Source organism: Lepisma saccharinum, chromosome 2 (assembly GCF_977018435.1).
Source record: "Lepisma saccharinum chromosome 2, izLepSacc3.1, whole genome shotgun sequence".
NCBI classification, from domain to species: Eukaryota; Metazoa; Arthropoda; class Insecta; order Zygentoma; family Lepismatidae; genus Lepisma; species Lepisma saccharinum.
This window is the reverse complement of record NC_139230.1, coordinates 110,494,203-110,510,983: the sequence shown is the minus strand read 5'-3', so window position 1 is coordinate 110,510,983 and position 16,781 is coordinate 110,494,203. Positions and strand designations below refer to the sequence as shown.

The 16,781-nt window shown below is 38.3% G+C and overlaps 1 protein-coding gene across 1 annotated transcript in view; it reads right to left on the bottom strand.

Annotated features, from left to right (window-relative positions):
- slim (scruin like at the midline) overlaps positions 1 to 16,781 on the bottom strand; it is a 137,581-nt gene that overhangs the window by 86,756 nt on the left and 34,044 nt on the right. The window contains exon 3 of the mRNA XM_083117543.1: positions 12,388 to 12,630. Within this exon, the coding sequence (XP_082973669.1) occupies positions 12,388 to 12,630 (243 nt within the window). The remainder of the gene's footprint in view (positions 1 to 12,387; positions 12,631 to 16,781) is intronic.

The window sequence follows — 16,781 nt, the reverse complement described above, 5'->3', positions numbered from 1 at the left end:
AGAAATATACAAATAATACAGTTTCTGTTTCTATTTATCTTCTAAAATATCTCTTGAAGTGCTAATGACTGCCACTGACACCATCCCTTAACACACACTCCATACTATTTTTGATGATACAAATATTTATATCATACATGTTAAGATGTACAATATTCACTTCTATCATAGTGCCTACCGTACATTCCACCCCCGGCCAAAGCAATAAACTTGGGATCTGTTGACATTTGACGCAGATGTGGAAGCAATGTGGATGATGACATCAAAGTCACAGATTTCTGTCAAATGAGAGGCTGCAACAGGGGCAGGGAAAGTACAGATAAAGAAGGCGCACTATGAAAGAACTTTCTACAGTCTAGATAATCTTCTAAACACTTTCTGCTGCTTAGACTTCTGCTCATAAACAAGATGAACGAACGAAGTTGTGAACAAATTAATATATTCTGTCAACATTTTCACTCTTCACCTCAAATTAGAATACAAATATTATGTGGGACAATAGCATTTTCTTTTGTTTTCTCACAAACGATATTTGTGGAGATATGAGGTTTCTGAAATAAACTATTCAATTTCTGAGGCACATAAGCAAGATTTATTAGTTCCTCTTGACAGTAGTGTATTTGAAGGAAGGGTGTCGGGATGGGATTTTTAGAGAAACGTTTGTAGTGCGAACTAGTAAAGAAAACTTTTATGACTTTCTTAATTAGCAAGTCAACTGCAAACTTACTCAGGGAACTTCTTTTTTTAAAGGGAGATAAAATACAATGAAAAGTGTAACGAAAGGTGACCTAAGAGAATTATAGCTAAATGAAAGTGAGAATGCATAAATGCATTATCTATTTTTCTTTGATGTCTGCAATGTGTCAGTTGTCAAAAGGAAATAGAAAAGAACACAACGTTTTTCTAATGTGTTTAAGAGCCATTATTTTGAAATTCGCATCAAAAAGTTATATTTGGACAGTTGTATTTTTTGTTCACCGTGATTTTTTTATATGTTGAAGTAGGTCATGAAAAATGAATTTTGTGCAATTTTCAGACGCTGGAAAAATGTTCCCTGCCCTGTAGAAAATGTCATACTTCAAGGTCAAACCGTCCACTTTTCATGAAAAGTGAAACATGAGTATGTTTACAGTGCTGTATCTTTGGAAACCAACAACACCCCAAACTTTTGTTTTGATATACTGTTATTATAAGACTGCTTGTACACATTCAATTGTTTTGATGGGGTATTGTTGCTTTCCATTGTTATGCGGCAACAAAGAGGGTCCAAAATGCAGTTTTTGCCTGTTTTCGGCCCTTAATATCTTGGTTAAGTAACACTACCCCATTTTTCTTTTACTGGGCATGGAAGCTCACTATTAGAGTATTAGGGCAAGCTACCTGATATAGCACATTACTTGGATATTGACGCTGTTAGCAGATTTAAACACTCAAAAACTGCGAAATCGGCAACTTTAGATTTAGGCTTATCTCAAAACAGCGGAAGGGTAGCAAAAAACGTGGTATGCCATCTTGTAGCTGAATACATGTACTAACACATGGAAATAAAAAAATCATTGGGGCTCGTCCCATTTTCGAGAAAAAAAAATCAAAATGTTAAGAAATGTTAATGTAAATTATCACGCTTCCTCTCCTATCAGAAAGTGGAACGGCCATTTCTCTTCCCTTTCTTTGTTCCAAATAGAACACTCCATGTCTTGAATAGTTGTGGGATAGTTTTAGCTTTTATTTCTTTGATGGATAACGTAGTGGTAATGTCACCTCCTTGCAATCAAAGGGTCCCGGGTTTTATGCAGGGTGGAGGTACAAGTGGTTAGGATTCCACTTTAAACTGCAAATCCCTAGTCCCGATTAGCCATCTTGTGCATAAACTGGGCTTAAAGACAAAACTCTAGATACAGTGGCGTACCAAGGACTTACGAAATGGGGGGCACTTATACATTTTCCCAATAGTCAGTCATCATTTCGCCACCTTTTCCTGCTTTGACATTCTTTTTACGGGGCAAAGGGGGATAATAATCTCCTCCAGTCCCCATTTTAGGCACGCCACTATATATTTTTTTGGAATTCATGCGATGAGAGTATGTTTGTAAAAGATGCTGTATCATTATACCAAAGAGAACAGAGCTTTCTTGTAAAATTCTGTACTTGTAACACCATACTGTGTGAGAGATTCCCAAAATAAACCAATATCAATTCAGGTAAGCCTAGGAGCAGACTTCCTGGCATATGGTTTGCAGAGCACGCTACGACACCAGAGGTCCTGGGTTCAGATTCCGGTCTGGTGTTGATTGTTGTTTGTGAGTGTCCCTTCATCAATTTCATAAATCATCACTCATACTCACTATCTCGATTAGCCAAAAGTGGCAGAAAAGCAACGTAAAATAACCTAGTAATCTCAAAGAGGTCTAGGAAAAGCAGGATTAGGATACTTCCATCATCTTTAATATTGTTCCTTCAAGAAATCAATTTATTTTTGTCATAATCATGGCCGTTGTTTCAAACAAAATTCAAAATATCAGACACAAATTTATATTTCCGGGTGCTTTACCTTGCAAGCATAATGGTGTACTCCAGATGCACTTGGTTTTCTTTGGATTGTGGTGCGGTGACCAGTTTTTTTTAAAGAAAAAATACGTGTAAGTAGGCAGGAATCCAGAATTTTTCTAGCAACATGTTAATACAACCTCAGCGACAACTGTTACCGTTGCACACGGACATTGGATTTTGATTTAGAAACCATTTGATTTCGTAAATCCGTTTCTCTTCTTTTGAGTTTTGATTGTGTTGGTGTCTTGTGTCTTAAGTCCACTTTATTCACAGTAAGGCTAATTGGGACTGGACCTACAGTTTATAGTGGGATCCGAACCACTATGTGCCTCCACTGGGTAGCGAACCCGGGACCCCTTCATTACATTTCTCTTCTTTTGACTGATGCCAAGTACAAGGGACGATTATTTATTTATTAACGCCTTGTTTTAAATGGCAGAGTTAAGGCCGTACAAAGCCCTTTCTTCCACTCAACCATACACATAAAATTATAAATTAGCTATTATATTATACACGAAGTACATTAAGTCGTTTCACATAAGTCCACACACACACATTATACTCATACACACAAGTCTTAATGCCCTGATTATAACACACAAAATATATAATACACAAAATACGATATTGGAATGCAAAATTTAAAATTGTATAGAAGTAATTACAAAGTATTTTAAGAATTAATGCACTTGCATATGCCCTTTGGTCTGCTTGACAGGGAAAGATCTAACGAGAATTCTGAAGAGAGTGGCGAACACGTCTGCTAAAGGAAGCGACGGAGCTTACTGTTCTAGTGCTTTCTGGCAACTGATTCCATAGTCTTACAGCCTATACAGAGAAAGAGTTGGAGAAGAAGTTTGATCTGTGGGCGGGGATAGAGAGAGATGAGGAGCTGCGTGATCTGGTGTCACGATCGTGAAATTCGTGAAGAAATTGGAAGCGAGAGAGAAGATAGGAAGGTGACTTGAGGTTGAGAACTTTGTAAAGTAAAATCAGTGTGTGCAGCGTTCGTCTTTCTTGCATACGTAGCCACCCCAATTTGAGAAAATAAGGTGATAGGTGGTCCCAATATTTTAAATTAAAACTGTATCGTAAGCAGGCATTTTGAACACCCTGCAGATGTCTAGCTGACTCACCTGTTAAGCCGGAATACGCTACGTCACAATAATCTAAATGGCATAAAACTAGGGACTGACATAGTTTGGCCTTGACAGAGGTGGAGAAGAACTTGCCCATGCATCTTATAGAATACAGAGATGCGAAGGCTTTTCTACACGCCGAACTTGTGTGATGTGACCATGATAAATTTCCATCTAATACAATTCCCAGATCTTTAACAGTTTGGTTAAATGGAATGTGAATCGAATCTACAAGAATGGAAGGCTGAATGTTAAGATCTACATACGTAATGTTTCAGTTTATCGGAAGCAATCAAAATCGCTTGTGTTTTATTAGGGTTAATATACATGCCATTGTCTAGCGACCAGTTAACAATCCTCTCTATATCTTCATTAACCTTGGAAATGCCATCGCTTAACATTACTAAGGGTGCAGAATAGTACAACTGGAGGTCATCGGCATACAGGTGATAACGGCAGTGTTTTAAGATATTTGGCAGATCATTAATGTATAAAGAAAATAATAAAGGGCTGAGTACACTTCCTTGCGGAATGCCACAAGTGATCTCGGATAGCACCGAGCACTTGCCATCATAAACCAGCCTTTGTTTACATCCAGTTAAGTAGGATTTGACCCAGTCCGTTGCAGAGGTGGTAAAATTAAACAATGATTTTAGCTTGGAAATGAGAATATCATGGTCGAGTGACTGGAAAGCTTTCGTGTAGTCCAATAAAACTAAAACTGTCGCCTGTCTGCAGTCCATCGCTTGTCTGACGTCGTCGGTTATGTGAGTCATGGCGGTGCTAGTGCTGTGTTTAGGTCTAAATCCCGACTGAAACGGAGCCAGAACTTCATTTGTATGTCGGCTGATTTGGTCGTGAGCAATGTATTCTAATGCTTTCGATAGAGCGGGAAGAATACTGATAGGTCGGAAATTGTCAATGGAAGTGGCGGGGCAAAGGGAGAATTTCATTCTTGTCCCAATAGCCAGTCCGTCCTACGGCCGTATATTTTTCACATCTTTGGTACAGCCTTTGATAGTTACGTACACTCATTGCAATGCGTTTGTAATCACATGTGATTGAAAAATTACTGATGTTTCTCACAGCTTCTAGAGTTCCACTTCATACTCGTCAATGTGACATTTTATTATTATTACGTGCCACAATCCAACTTGTCAGGTGCAATCTTCGAAATTCGAATATCCTTGAAGATTGATTGATTGATTTGGTGTTTTAAGTCCACTTTATGGACCGTAAGGCTAATCGGGATTGGACCTACAATTTAAAGTGGGATCCGAACCACTATGAGCCTCCATCGGGTATCGAACACGAGACCCCTTGATTACAAGGAGACGACGCTACCACTGCGCCATCGGGGAGCTCCTCAATCTTTCAAATAAAAGGTAAAGTAATACCCAAGCTAGACAGAAATTAAGAAGTAGGAGTTGTAATGGTCGGGTTGAACATTACTGGTTTTGTATTATTGTATTAATTAATTGCCGGCCAGCTACAAGGTGTAGGGTTAAGTAATATGTTTTCCATGTGTGTACTTTTATGATATTATTATATGTAAGTGTATGTGCTTAATGAATTGTGATTTTTGCTGGATATTAGATTCCCCTGTTTTTTAGCTTCCCGGTTTGGGGGAAGCTATGGGGTTCACGTTCACGGACGTTTACCCCGACTATAAAAAAGGACCAGTTGGGCTTTAGAAAAAAAAAACAGTTTTGTACTACCTTCACAACGACGAAGATCCTTCGAAATTCTTGTCCACACTCAGGGTGGCTAGACTGGTGACTGAAATTAATGTATCATTTCGCCAAGGAACCTACTTAGAAAGTTTAGTTCACTTATGGTGGCTAAACTAATGATGGCAAATATATGTAGCATTTGGTAAAGCCAACCCCTGTTTGAAATCCCCAAGATTCCCAATTAGCAAAAGATTTGCATTTTTACGATATTGCCGAGTCGCATCATAATGCCTAGCGGGCTGAATGAGGATGCTGCGTAAGGAAACGCAAGACTAGTCGGAATATCAAGTAAGTCGAGGGTAGGCTACAGAGATAGTTAGGCTAACTCTGTGTTATTGAAAGTACCAATGGTTAGGCCATAGGTACGAATTTCCTTGAATTAACGAAATTGGTTGATTATGTAAATGCACATAAGTATGGAAACACTTTGTAAATATGTAAATAATAGCAACGTATAATAAATCCATATAATCCTACTAGAAATGTAATGATTTGCTGAAGTAACGCCAAGAACTACAGATACTGTCCATTTTTAACAAAATAATTTTTCACTTTCTGTACATGTGTAACGAACCAGGGACTAAAAATATAAATGTTATGTGAACCCCCCTTCGTAATTCCCACGCAAATATAGTCTGCTCGCTTGGCACGCAAGGTGAGATGGAAGGAGAGATTGAAAGGATAATACAAGGGAAGGGAAGTAATCCCGAGGGCCGGAGTTAAACCAGCGATTGGGGGGCCGAACTTTCACATTTAGCTGTGTGTTAAATTTAACAATGACCAAATTTTGTCTCTCTGGCTGTTGTAGTTTCTGAGATACTCACTTACGAGTGTCTCAGAAGCTATGGTTGACACGGAGGTACACGATGGATCTCAATGTTAATGTAGAACCTAACATTGTGACTTATGAATCAAGGCTTATCAAGTTTGATCCCCGATGGAGGAACGTTCAGACCCCACTTTAAAATACAGATCCAATTATGGCGGTATCCAGGGGGAAGGGGACATTACCTACTTTCTAAAATAAATATAATGGCTAAAGTTTTAATATTACTTCAAAACTTAACACTCCTCATTTCGTTCGTTGCCTCATTGACTTTTCATATTTCACCCCTAACGATCGAAAACCAAGTAAATAAAGTAGATTAAAATAGTCGCAATCTCGTACTATATGTTCTGTTGCAAGTGACCCAACAAAGGCCCTTAAAATCTCATGCCAGTGATGTTCCCTGTGCCATCAAACAAATTCCGGTAATTGCACTTCCGTAATTTATTACTTCATCTTTCTTTGTCATGGTCAAGCGAAACCCGTAAACATTGATGTAAAATAGCCAGAAATATAAATAAATCATGCAATTCAACATTTAGATTTACTATTTTATCGTTAAAGATAATCAGGTTGCACATAAATACCGTCAATATCAATATAATCTATAATCTTTGTGGCCCTTTGAAGATCGTTGAATATCTTAAAAGAAGCCCCACGAAGTGGTTCACCCACAGGGTAAAGTTGGTACCGCCTTTGTTTGTACAGTGCTTACTCCAAAAACGGAAAGTGTTAGAACTAACAAGCGAAGTACAATAAATGTGAAGAGAGTGACGGTTTTCACTTTCTGAAGGGGGAGATCTCTTCACTTTCTCTTCTTACACCCCAGCCTGCTAACTCCACACGTGTCATTATGTAACCCCTTAACCATCTGAGGGATGTTTCTCTCATTGAGGCCAATTCTTAAAGGCAGGCTCCTTTTTATTGTGTTTTTGCGAGTTTGTGTGCAACACCCCTCTTGTTCCCCATCCCTCTGCACGCTTTCTCTGCCGACCCTTCTCTCTTAAATGTTTTAACATTTTCATCCCCATCACAGCCTCATCAATTTTACCAGAAGGGTTAGACATTCTGGTTCGAAAGATCGGTAATTTATGACAGCTTTCCCCATCTTTAGTGAGTTTTTGAAAATTACTTGATTGACCCCTAAAGCATTTCGTTTGAGTCGCACCCTTTTTTTTCCCGTTGTTCCATGCTTTTCACTGAAAACAATATAAGGTTGAAAGGTCTGTCTTCAGTGTCCCTACACTGACCAATCGCATGACTCTAAATGGCACTAGAGTTTCTAAAGTTCTTGCCTGAATTTATTGAAACTAATCAGTATTTGCTCACACATTGGAGTGTTCAGAGGACGGAAGAATCATACATGCTGAAGGGTGAGTATTCTCTTGAACAACCACCACTGAAAATATTCATGTTTTTATATACTCCAGTGCATATGCTATTTGTTCCAAATTGCTTAGCTTTTATCGCTATTTTTATTTAGTCTTTTTTTTTTCAATTCGCACGTTCAGAATATTTCCTTCTGATGTTTTTAAAGTATCGTGAAAGAGTTTTTGCAGACCAATATGAATATGCAAATGGAAATTGTGTCTTCAGTCGTGTTTCTGGTAAAATAGATGCCAAACTCTGACAACACGCAGACTTGTAGCTTGGAGTGATCTCTTGAGGAGACGTTCAAGGGTTATTGGTGAGTGGGGGTGAGCTTGTTTCAAACATGTAAAACATGATACTTTTACTTTCAATAGTTAAACAGAAATGAAACATGAACTGCAACTAGAGATTTTTTTCTTTTTTTTTGTTCAAAGTGAGAATAGAATTCTGTGCTTCTTGAATTCATACATATAACTAAATTCTTCTATCAGAATTGTATTACTTTTGAGAAAAGTTGTTATGGTGGTTTCAAGAGCACTTTCATTGCGAGGAGAACAAGTGAGAAGATTTTTACTCTTCTTTCTATTTTTCTTAAAATGGACAACAATATTAATTTCACCGGTGAGAGGGGCTAGTTTTCATAGTAATAAGTTGGAAGTTGTTATGACTAATATACAAATCAACATGGTGCTAGCGTATTGAGCAAGAACAAATTACTATTTTTTCTTTTTAAAAAATCGATAATTTAAACTGAATTATTAGTTAAAATTTTGAAATTGAAGGGAATGCATTGTTCCTTCTCACTTGCCCCTAGTAAATGTTCTCGTTTGCGATATAAGAGATGCAAATTTATTAGATATCAATAAACTTATAAATTCTTTCTGACATGCATGTGAAGAAGAAGCATGGAAGAACATTGTGAAATACGATGAAAGGGGTCTCGGTCCAGGTTAGGCTAAGCCTCCCTCGCCCATGCCTAGCTACAGGTCTGACAACACGACATTAAAAAAAAGTGTAGAAACCCCAGTAAGTGGGTGGCGAAATACATATAATTTCATTTGGAATGATTCCATATTCCATACTGATTTCTACTATTTGCTACCTACCCTATAATACGTCGTTTTATTTTGAGAAGATCTATACCAAAGGGTCAACACCGGTAGCAATGATAAGTTTAATTTTCCTGCTTGCTGCTATCGTGTGATTGTAATAGTCAGTTTATACTCGGCATATGCGTGTGCTATCAGTGCAACTATTTTACCAAAGCGCTTAATTTCAATTTGGACTTGATCTTTTTTTATGCCGATTTTCTACAAATTTTGACTAATCGCGACGATGAAGATGAATGATTATCAGATGAACTGCATGGAGAGTCAGTAGTTTACGACTTTTGAGGTGAGTTTTGTCACAAATAGGAGTCCCCAAGAGCCAGTTTCCACTTTCTAAGCAGGGGTGAGTTTTCTCACACTAGTCTAGGCTTTGCAATTATTCCTCTAGCAAATATATGTGGTGAATATGCTTACCCTGGCTAAGGGAGTGTATTTACACCATTTCATCTGCATACAGTGCAAATGCACCCCCTAAGCTCGGGTGAGTATAACAACCCCTCATTTCGCAGGCGGGTAAATGCGCTTCCCAAGTTCATGAAGGAAAACTCACCTTTGTTTAGAACGAGGAAACTTGCCTTTTGTGGACGTCTATTTGTTACAAACCAAAGTTACCCCTGTAAGGTGAATTTACAGTGTTTGTTTATCAGTGTCCTCAAAGCGCTTGGCTACCGGGACGTACTTCATTTCAATTGAATATCTGATACTACATATAATTGTATGTAATAATAATAATAATAATTAGAAATTCAAATGAATGTGTGTCGTGATTGCAGGGGTTTGGTGAAGGGTGTGGTCAGTAAAAAAAAGGTTGGGAACCACTGCATGAATATATCCAAAAGCTTCAGAATCAGAATCATGTGTACATTCTGTGTCGTAATAATACAACTGGGATGGAGTTTTAAATAATACCATGAACTTTTGGGAAAAAGACACCCTGCCCCCCTAAATACGTCATTTGCAATGAAAACATTACTTTTATATATTATTATTAATGTTATGATTATAAACTTGGTGCATTTCCCTACTCGAAACAGCCGGCCCCCGTGGCGGAGTGGTTAGCACATTGCGCTACGACGCCAGGGGTCCAGGATTCAAATCCCGGTCTGGGCAGGGGTGTCACTTGTGAGTGTCACTTCATAAATTTCATCATATCATCACTCATCCTCATCTTTGCAAATTAGGCAAAAGTGGCACTAAAGGCGAAGTAAAATAAAGCAAATCAATAATCAATTAGCTGATGTTCTAATATCTGGCATAATTGTATTTTGTCAGATGTCAATGAAGGACAATTTTATTGAATGAAATTTGTGTTGTTTTATCTTTATCGGATTTCGATAATTTGATAAACCCTTTCATGTAACAAATTCATCATCATCGTCGCGATTAAACAAAAAGGTAGAATGGCAACGTAAAATAAGAAAAATAAATTAGAAATAAATATATTTTCCTTTTGGCATGCACTACAATGTATTTTCTGATGATTGTAAAGTCTCATACACATCAGTACCAAATAAAATATTCATACAGTGCAAATGAATGGAATACATGTACAAAGGAAGTTTTCTACTTTCGCTAATATTTCTAAGAAAGTACCCCATGTAATATTTTTGGAAAACTCACACATATGTAGAAAGTAGGGATGGCCAAATCCATTTTTTTTTTAAATCCGGAATCCGGATAGTAAAAATGGAGAATCCGGATTTTGGAGGGAATTTGGATATCGGAGGGAATCCGGATTTTGAATTCGATCCATCCTGGCTCACGCTTATTTTAAATGTTTAAATAGTACGTAACTATAAGTCTACTGAATATGTTTGCAGCTAATTCCAAACTGAGAAAGAGGAATAGTTGGCTAACTGAAAAGCAATGTGCAGTAGTATTGTACAACAGTTTTTTCTTTTCGCCAAACATGCCCACATTGCTCGATGACTCCTTATCTGTCGTAGCAGTTGCACAAGAGCGATATTTTGATAGATTGCTAAAGTAACCTATGTCGTCCGTCATCTGTTGTAAAGCCTCCTGGCTATCATTCCTATCTCTCCTGTCGTATCACACTTTAAACTGTAGGTCCAGTCTCAATTGGCCTTACTGTGCATAAAGTGGACTTAAAACACCAACTAAATCAATCTATCATTCCTGTGTGAATCTTGATATAGCCTCCCTACTTCTCTCATTTATGTGTCCCTTCCCTGATGCCCTTCAACTGCTCCATTGAGGATGAATTGTGATAAGATGAAGCAGACGAAAGGACAATCACAAACACACATGGACAGATCACATAACCACAAAAAAGCTCCACGTAGGATTGTACTGGCTGTGAGTCCAGACCCCATAGTCTTGTTAGTCTGCTAAATGCAGTCCAGGGTGTACTACGTGGAAGACAGTCTGACATTAGGTTGGTAGATTAGAGTATATTCTTAAATTCATGAGACAATTATTGAAAATATGGGTCGAAATCAGTTTCCCTCCAAAATTTGCTTTCTCTCTGTAATCAGTTATCCTTCCACAACCTGTCTTGCCTCCGGTATTCTTCTCGCTCTGAAATCAGGATTCCCTTTGAAATCCGGATATTATATTTTCCGAATGCGGATTTTTTTTGGCCATCAATAGAGAAAGGTGGCTGGTTGCAAGTACGATTAAAAGAGATAAACAATTTATTACATAAGATGAATTATATTAAATTAGATTATAATTAGAAACAGTATCACGTTATACATTCTGAGAAGGTTCAGTGAAACTATCTGGACAACTTTTTTTCTTGGATCAGAAATTCCATTTCTGGCATTGTTTCTAAAATGGAACCCAGACCCTCAGGAGTCTTTTTAAGTTATAAGTTTGCTAACCGCAACACGGTTTGCTTCAAAGAAGGAAACACATGGCCTTCATTTAGAACACTTCCATTTGCGATAGCCACATCCCTCCTTATCCGACCCTCTCCCTCCCCCCTGTGGTGCACCAGCTGCGGCAACATACATACACTCAGGTCCTCATTTCGTTTGTTGCAGAATCTACAGTTCGAGGACATCAATGTCCTCGCATCGTTGATAGAATTATGTGCGATGCGAGGACCTGTGCACATAAAACACAGGTGTACATTTGGTTATACAGATGACCTACAGTTAGAGGACCGTCCTCGTAATGTCTGTTACATGCCTGTAAGGAAAAAAGTTGTCATATCTTCGTTATTATTTAGCCATTTAGTATGCCGATGCGCGTGGTGTTTCATCTCAATAAAACGTCTTTCTTGAGCGCTACTAATTGCAGTTGAGCCATGTCCTCGAATTGATTGATTGATTGATTGATTGTTTGTTTGTTTGTGTGTGTGTGTGTGTTTGTGTGTGTGTGTGTGTGTGTGTGTGTACGTACCCAAAAGGTCTGAAATATTTTGAGAGACATACTTGAATTCTCATCATGCTCATAAGGGCATGTACAATTTTAGTAATTACAAGAACAAGAAGAAATTCCAAATAAAACTATTTTGAAAACTTTAAAAAAAAAACCGGGTGCCTGAAGGTCATCAAAATACATCATTTCTATGTTTGCATCACCATTATTAAATATAGAGATGAAATTTCACATAAATCATAATCTGCACACATAGTGTGTCCCATTTACAAAAGGAACATATTGAAACATACTATAACATTCTGATAGTATACCTGACCATACATTTCTTCTGGTAAATTGCCACCAGCATTCACATGCCTCCACTCAAGTTCACTTAAATTGCAAACATGTAGTTTATTGCTGCTTGCCGCACCAAATGGAGTTCCGGTTCCACCATAGCTCATTAGCATATTCTTGCCAATGATAAAAATATTATGTGAAGCCAGAGCATAAGGTATATCACCATGTATACAAAGTTTAGTCCACACCTTGGTTCCAAAATTAAATTTCCAAAGCTGCAAGAAATGGAATTTTCCTTATTAAATTGGTTCAGTTGATAACAGAAAGTGCATGCAAATTGTAACAAACAAACTCCATTTTTCATAATTAAACTATTCAGCTGAACATTATTTTTCAAATTCTAGCCCTTTATGTTATAAAATCTCTCAAGGAAGTGGTTTGAGAGTATGACAGTACTTATTTGTGAACTAAAATCATTGTTACCATTACAGAGCTCTTGTTTAGAGTTTCTATACATCCCGGATTTTCCGGGACAGTCCCAGAATTATATTATTTGTCCAGGTGTCCTGAAAAGATTTCTTCGATATGCACTAATGTCCTGGAATAGGGTGGGAAGACAGAAATGATTAAGGCTATACTTTCATGAATTTCATTATCATTAATCTCATTTCTACACACAAATCTATTATGTAAGGTACAAAATGGTTTTCTAACAATGCCTTTTTATACTTCTAGAATTTTTGGAACTTTTGTTGGAAAAATGGGCTTTCTGATAAGGAAGCACATCCTTGAAAATCTTTTCTGAAATGGTTACCATCCCTTACCTTATCATCTTGTGAATCCTATGGCAATTTTATTATATAGTCCATAATAATTTACATACATACTGCTTTGTGGCATCCAGCATCCCCTCCCCCCTTACCCAACAGGTTTCCAATCAGCGATGCCATTGATTTTCACTTATGAAATTTAACAATTCTAATCTTGTTTCACTTCATGCACCACGTGATACAAAATATTCTTCAGTAATGATGTGGTAGTTGCCGTAAGGAGTTACCACCCTGTGGAAAGATCAGTTCTGTCCTGTACAGGAACCAAGTAAGTGAATATTTGAGCAGAGCATTTAATTTAAATATTTTGGACTGAAGTATGGTTTAAAGCAGCATAATGTGGACAACTTTAAAAACTTGAATGGAATTTGGGGAGTAACTGATAATGGAACATTAATGCCCGTTTGCACCAACGTCGATTTACTCACGAGTAAGAGTAAACTCAGAGTTAACCCACGAATCGGCTGATTATCTGTTGCACCAACAGAAACGCTGGATAAGCTGGGAGTAAAAGGAGGGTAATCTTTACCCTCTGAGATCGGTGAGTAAAAGCGGAGTTAACCCACGCTAGCAGAGTAATGGCTGCCATCCAGAACCGGTAATGTATCACTTCAAAACTTCAAAACTAAATAAATGTAAAATCGGAAGTAAGAGACTCAAACTGTGAATGTAAAAAGCGATAAATATATAGTATGTTATTAAGTATATACTTTGGCAGATGCTTACTGTGCACATTCTTCAGTACAGAGTTTCTAAAACTGAATGTGTAATACAAACATAAACATACACACACTAGCCGGAGAAAATGGAATAGTCCTAGCCATAAACGATTGTGAATACTATGTGAAGGTACATGTATACAACGAAATCTACTGCAAACATCACTGAAAAACTACTTACTATGATCACAAGCTGCAATAAAGTATCAACATTTGTTCACGTAAATATTTTTCCCCATCTTTATCATGTGCTTGAATTTCTCTTGTGGCAGTCACTTGTCACTGTTTTCGGAGATACCAAAGTCCCGTTACCGCCACCCTTTCTCTTTTTTTCTGTCATGCAGCCACACCACAAGTGGAAACATGCCTTCTCGAAACAGGTAACCAATCACATGCTTCCATCTGTATGACATTTAGGCACTTGCTTTGAGGCTAGCTGCTATCCTAGAGTAAAGCTGGGGTTTCGTGACACGCGCAGGCTGGAATGTCTTTCAGATTAGCATAGCAAAAATGCCTGCTTTTTTGAATGGATGGTTTTATTCAAGTGTTATCATCATATTTCAGTAGAGTTATTAAATATATCTACATAGTGTATACACACCCACATAACATAGAGCAGGTTTGTATATACCTTATAAATAGAATCTAATAGTATACTAATATTATTTTCAATGTTTGAATTTGGCATACGAATGTGCATACAAAGCAAAAAGAGGAGAAGAAAGAAATAAAATATTGCTACATCTCTTAACACACTTATCAAAAAGTACCCTCAGTGATACCATTTCTTCTTGAACTACATCTAAAATCAAGAATATAGAATCAAATCCCTTTACATTTGTATTTATTAGCATAAAATATTTGTATTCTGGTTTTCAAGGGTTGATTGATTTGCTTTATTTTACTTTGCTTATTGTGTATCAAGTATAATTTGATGTATACGACGCACGGTTATAGAAGCGATATCGGGCAGTTATGGAGAGCGTGTCCTTGGCGAGCAGCCAATAGCAGGAGTGCAACGTTGTACAGTTAGGAAACTGTGGCGAGCAAGTTAAGTGCCGTGTTCTGTAAATTGTTTTGCACGCAAGAAGTTCTTTATAAAACTCGCCACTTTAAGGTTCATCATTGCATGGGGCACGACATTATGAACCTCACTGTCCAAGTCCCATGCATTTCCATTGCCTACATCCGGAGATATCGTTTCTCGAAGAAACAAGGGAAACAGCGCGTCTCTACACACTCACAATGACCCTTCATTTTCCTTCAGTGTTCCGTCTGTTTTTTTTTTGTTTTTTTTAATTATTATTTCCCACCTTGTTAACCCCGCTGAGTTGTGTCTTGGTAAAGCTATGGGTGTCAAATTCGGCTGAATATGAACAATGGCCCTTCATTGTCGTGGGCGTTTACGAACATTGCGAGTCTGAGTCACTTTCAGTTCAGCGTTTTCGTAACAAGAGCGGTGTAAGATACTTGTACTCGTACGCCACGAGGAACAGTTGTGAGACGATTCAATATGGCCGTTATTCATTGATTAAATGTTGGTTTATTTTACTTCGCTTTTCTGCTACCTTTGGCTAATCGCAAAGATGAGGATGGATGATGATATGATGAAATTGATGAAGGGACACTTACAAACACCTATGCTCGGGCTGGGATTCGTACCTGGGACCCCTGGCATCGTAGCGCGCTGTGAGTCCAGCCCTTATGTTCGATAGTTATGCAATAGTGTGTGTTCCGCAGTGTTAAAAGGAAAAGTGCTCCCCTGTGCATAGCACCATGCCATGAAGGCGTATAGGGGTGTGGGGGTAACGCCCCACACTTTCTTGATCCAGTCGTGAGTGGGGGTGATGTGATCAGCATCATGCCCCTGACCGCCTTTACCCCCCAGGGTTTCCCCGAGGTAGCCCTGGGTGGGTGCCAGGGCTGCTTCCAACGTTAGAAAAGTTCCCGGATTTGAACCGGCCGGGGATCGAACCCGGGACCTTTAGCATGGTAGTCAGACACGTTACCGACTGAGCCACCGCAAGTGTTACTTAATAATTTTGCACCGGCCCCCATGGCGGAGTGGTTAGCATATTGTGCTACGACGCCAGGAATCCCGGGTTGAAATCCTGGCCTGGACATGGATTTTGTGAATTGCCATCCATCAATTTCATCATATCATCACTCATTCCCATCTTCGCAATTAGCCAAAAGTGACAGAAAAGTTAAATAAAATAAAGTAAATCAAATCAAATTAATAATGTCGCTCTCGAAACCTATTACAAGTAGTACGGGCACCAAGGGTAAAATGTTACGTTCATAAGACAGAAATCTTATTTTTACAGTGTATTCTTACTTCAAGGAATTGGCGTCGGAAGAAGTGCGTGCTGAAACAGTGTTTTCTCATAGTCGAGAACTTACGGCTAAAGCGTGTGGGGTGTGTGTGCATACTGTGTTGCGTATTATAAAACAGGGTAACGTATCTACCACAGAAATCGGTGGATCCCTATTCAAATCTTCTGGAAATATGCCAGAAAACAGAAACGAGAGTGATGATCATGGTCTTGCAGTTCCTCTATAATAATTACCTTCAAACTTCATTCAGGTACGAGTTTCTCTTATATGCTGCAGTGATATGATATTATAATCCTGTGTAGATTTCTTCACTATATATTTCATTGTACTCAAATATCACGTGCATGCATTATATATAAAAAGCTAAATATTGGTAACGCGAAATCTCTGCGTTTCCTTTCCGCTAACAGTTGGTTTGGCAACAGTGCGTCAGCACTGGCTGCGTATTGGCTGAACTCATGTTCCTTCTAAAAGCGTACGCTGTATAATAGCTGCTAAACATGGTCATGAAGCAAGCCCTGTGTAGTGGTAAATTCATTT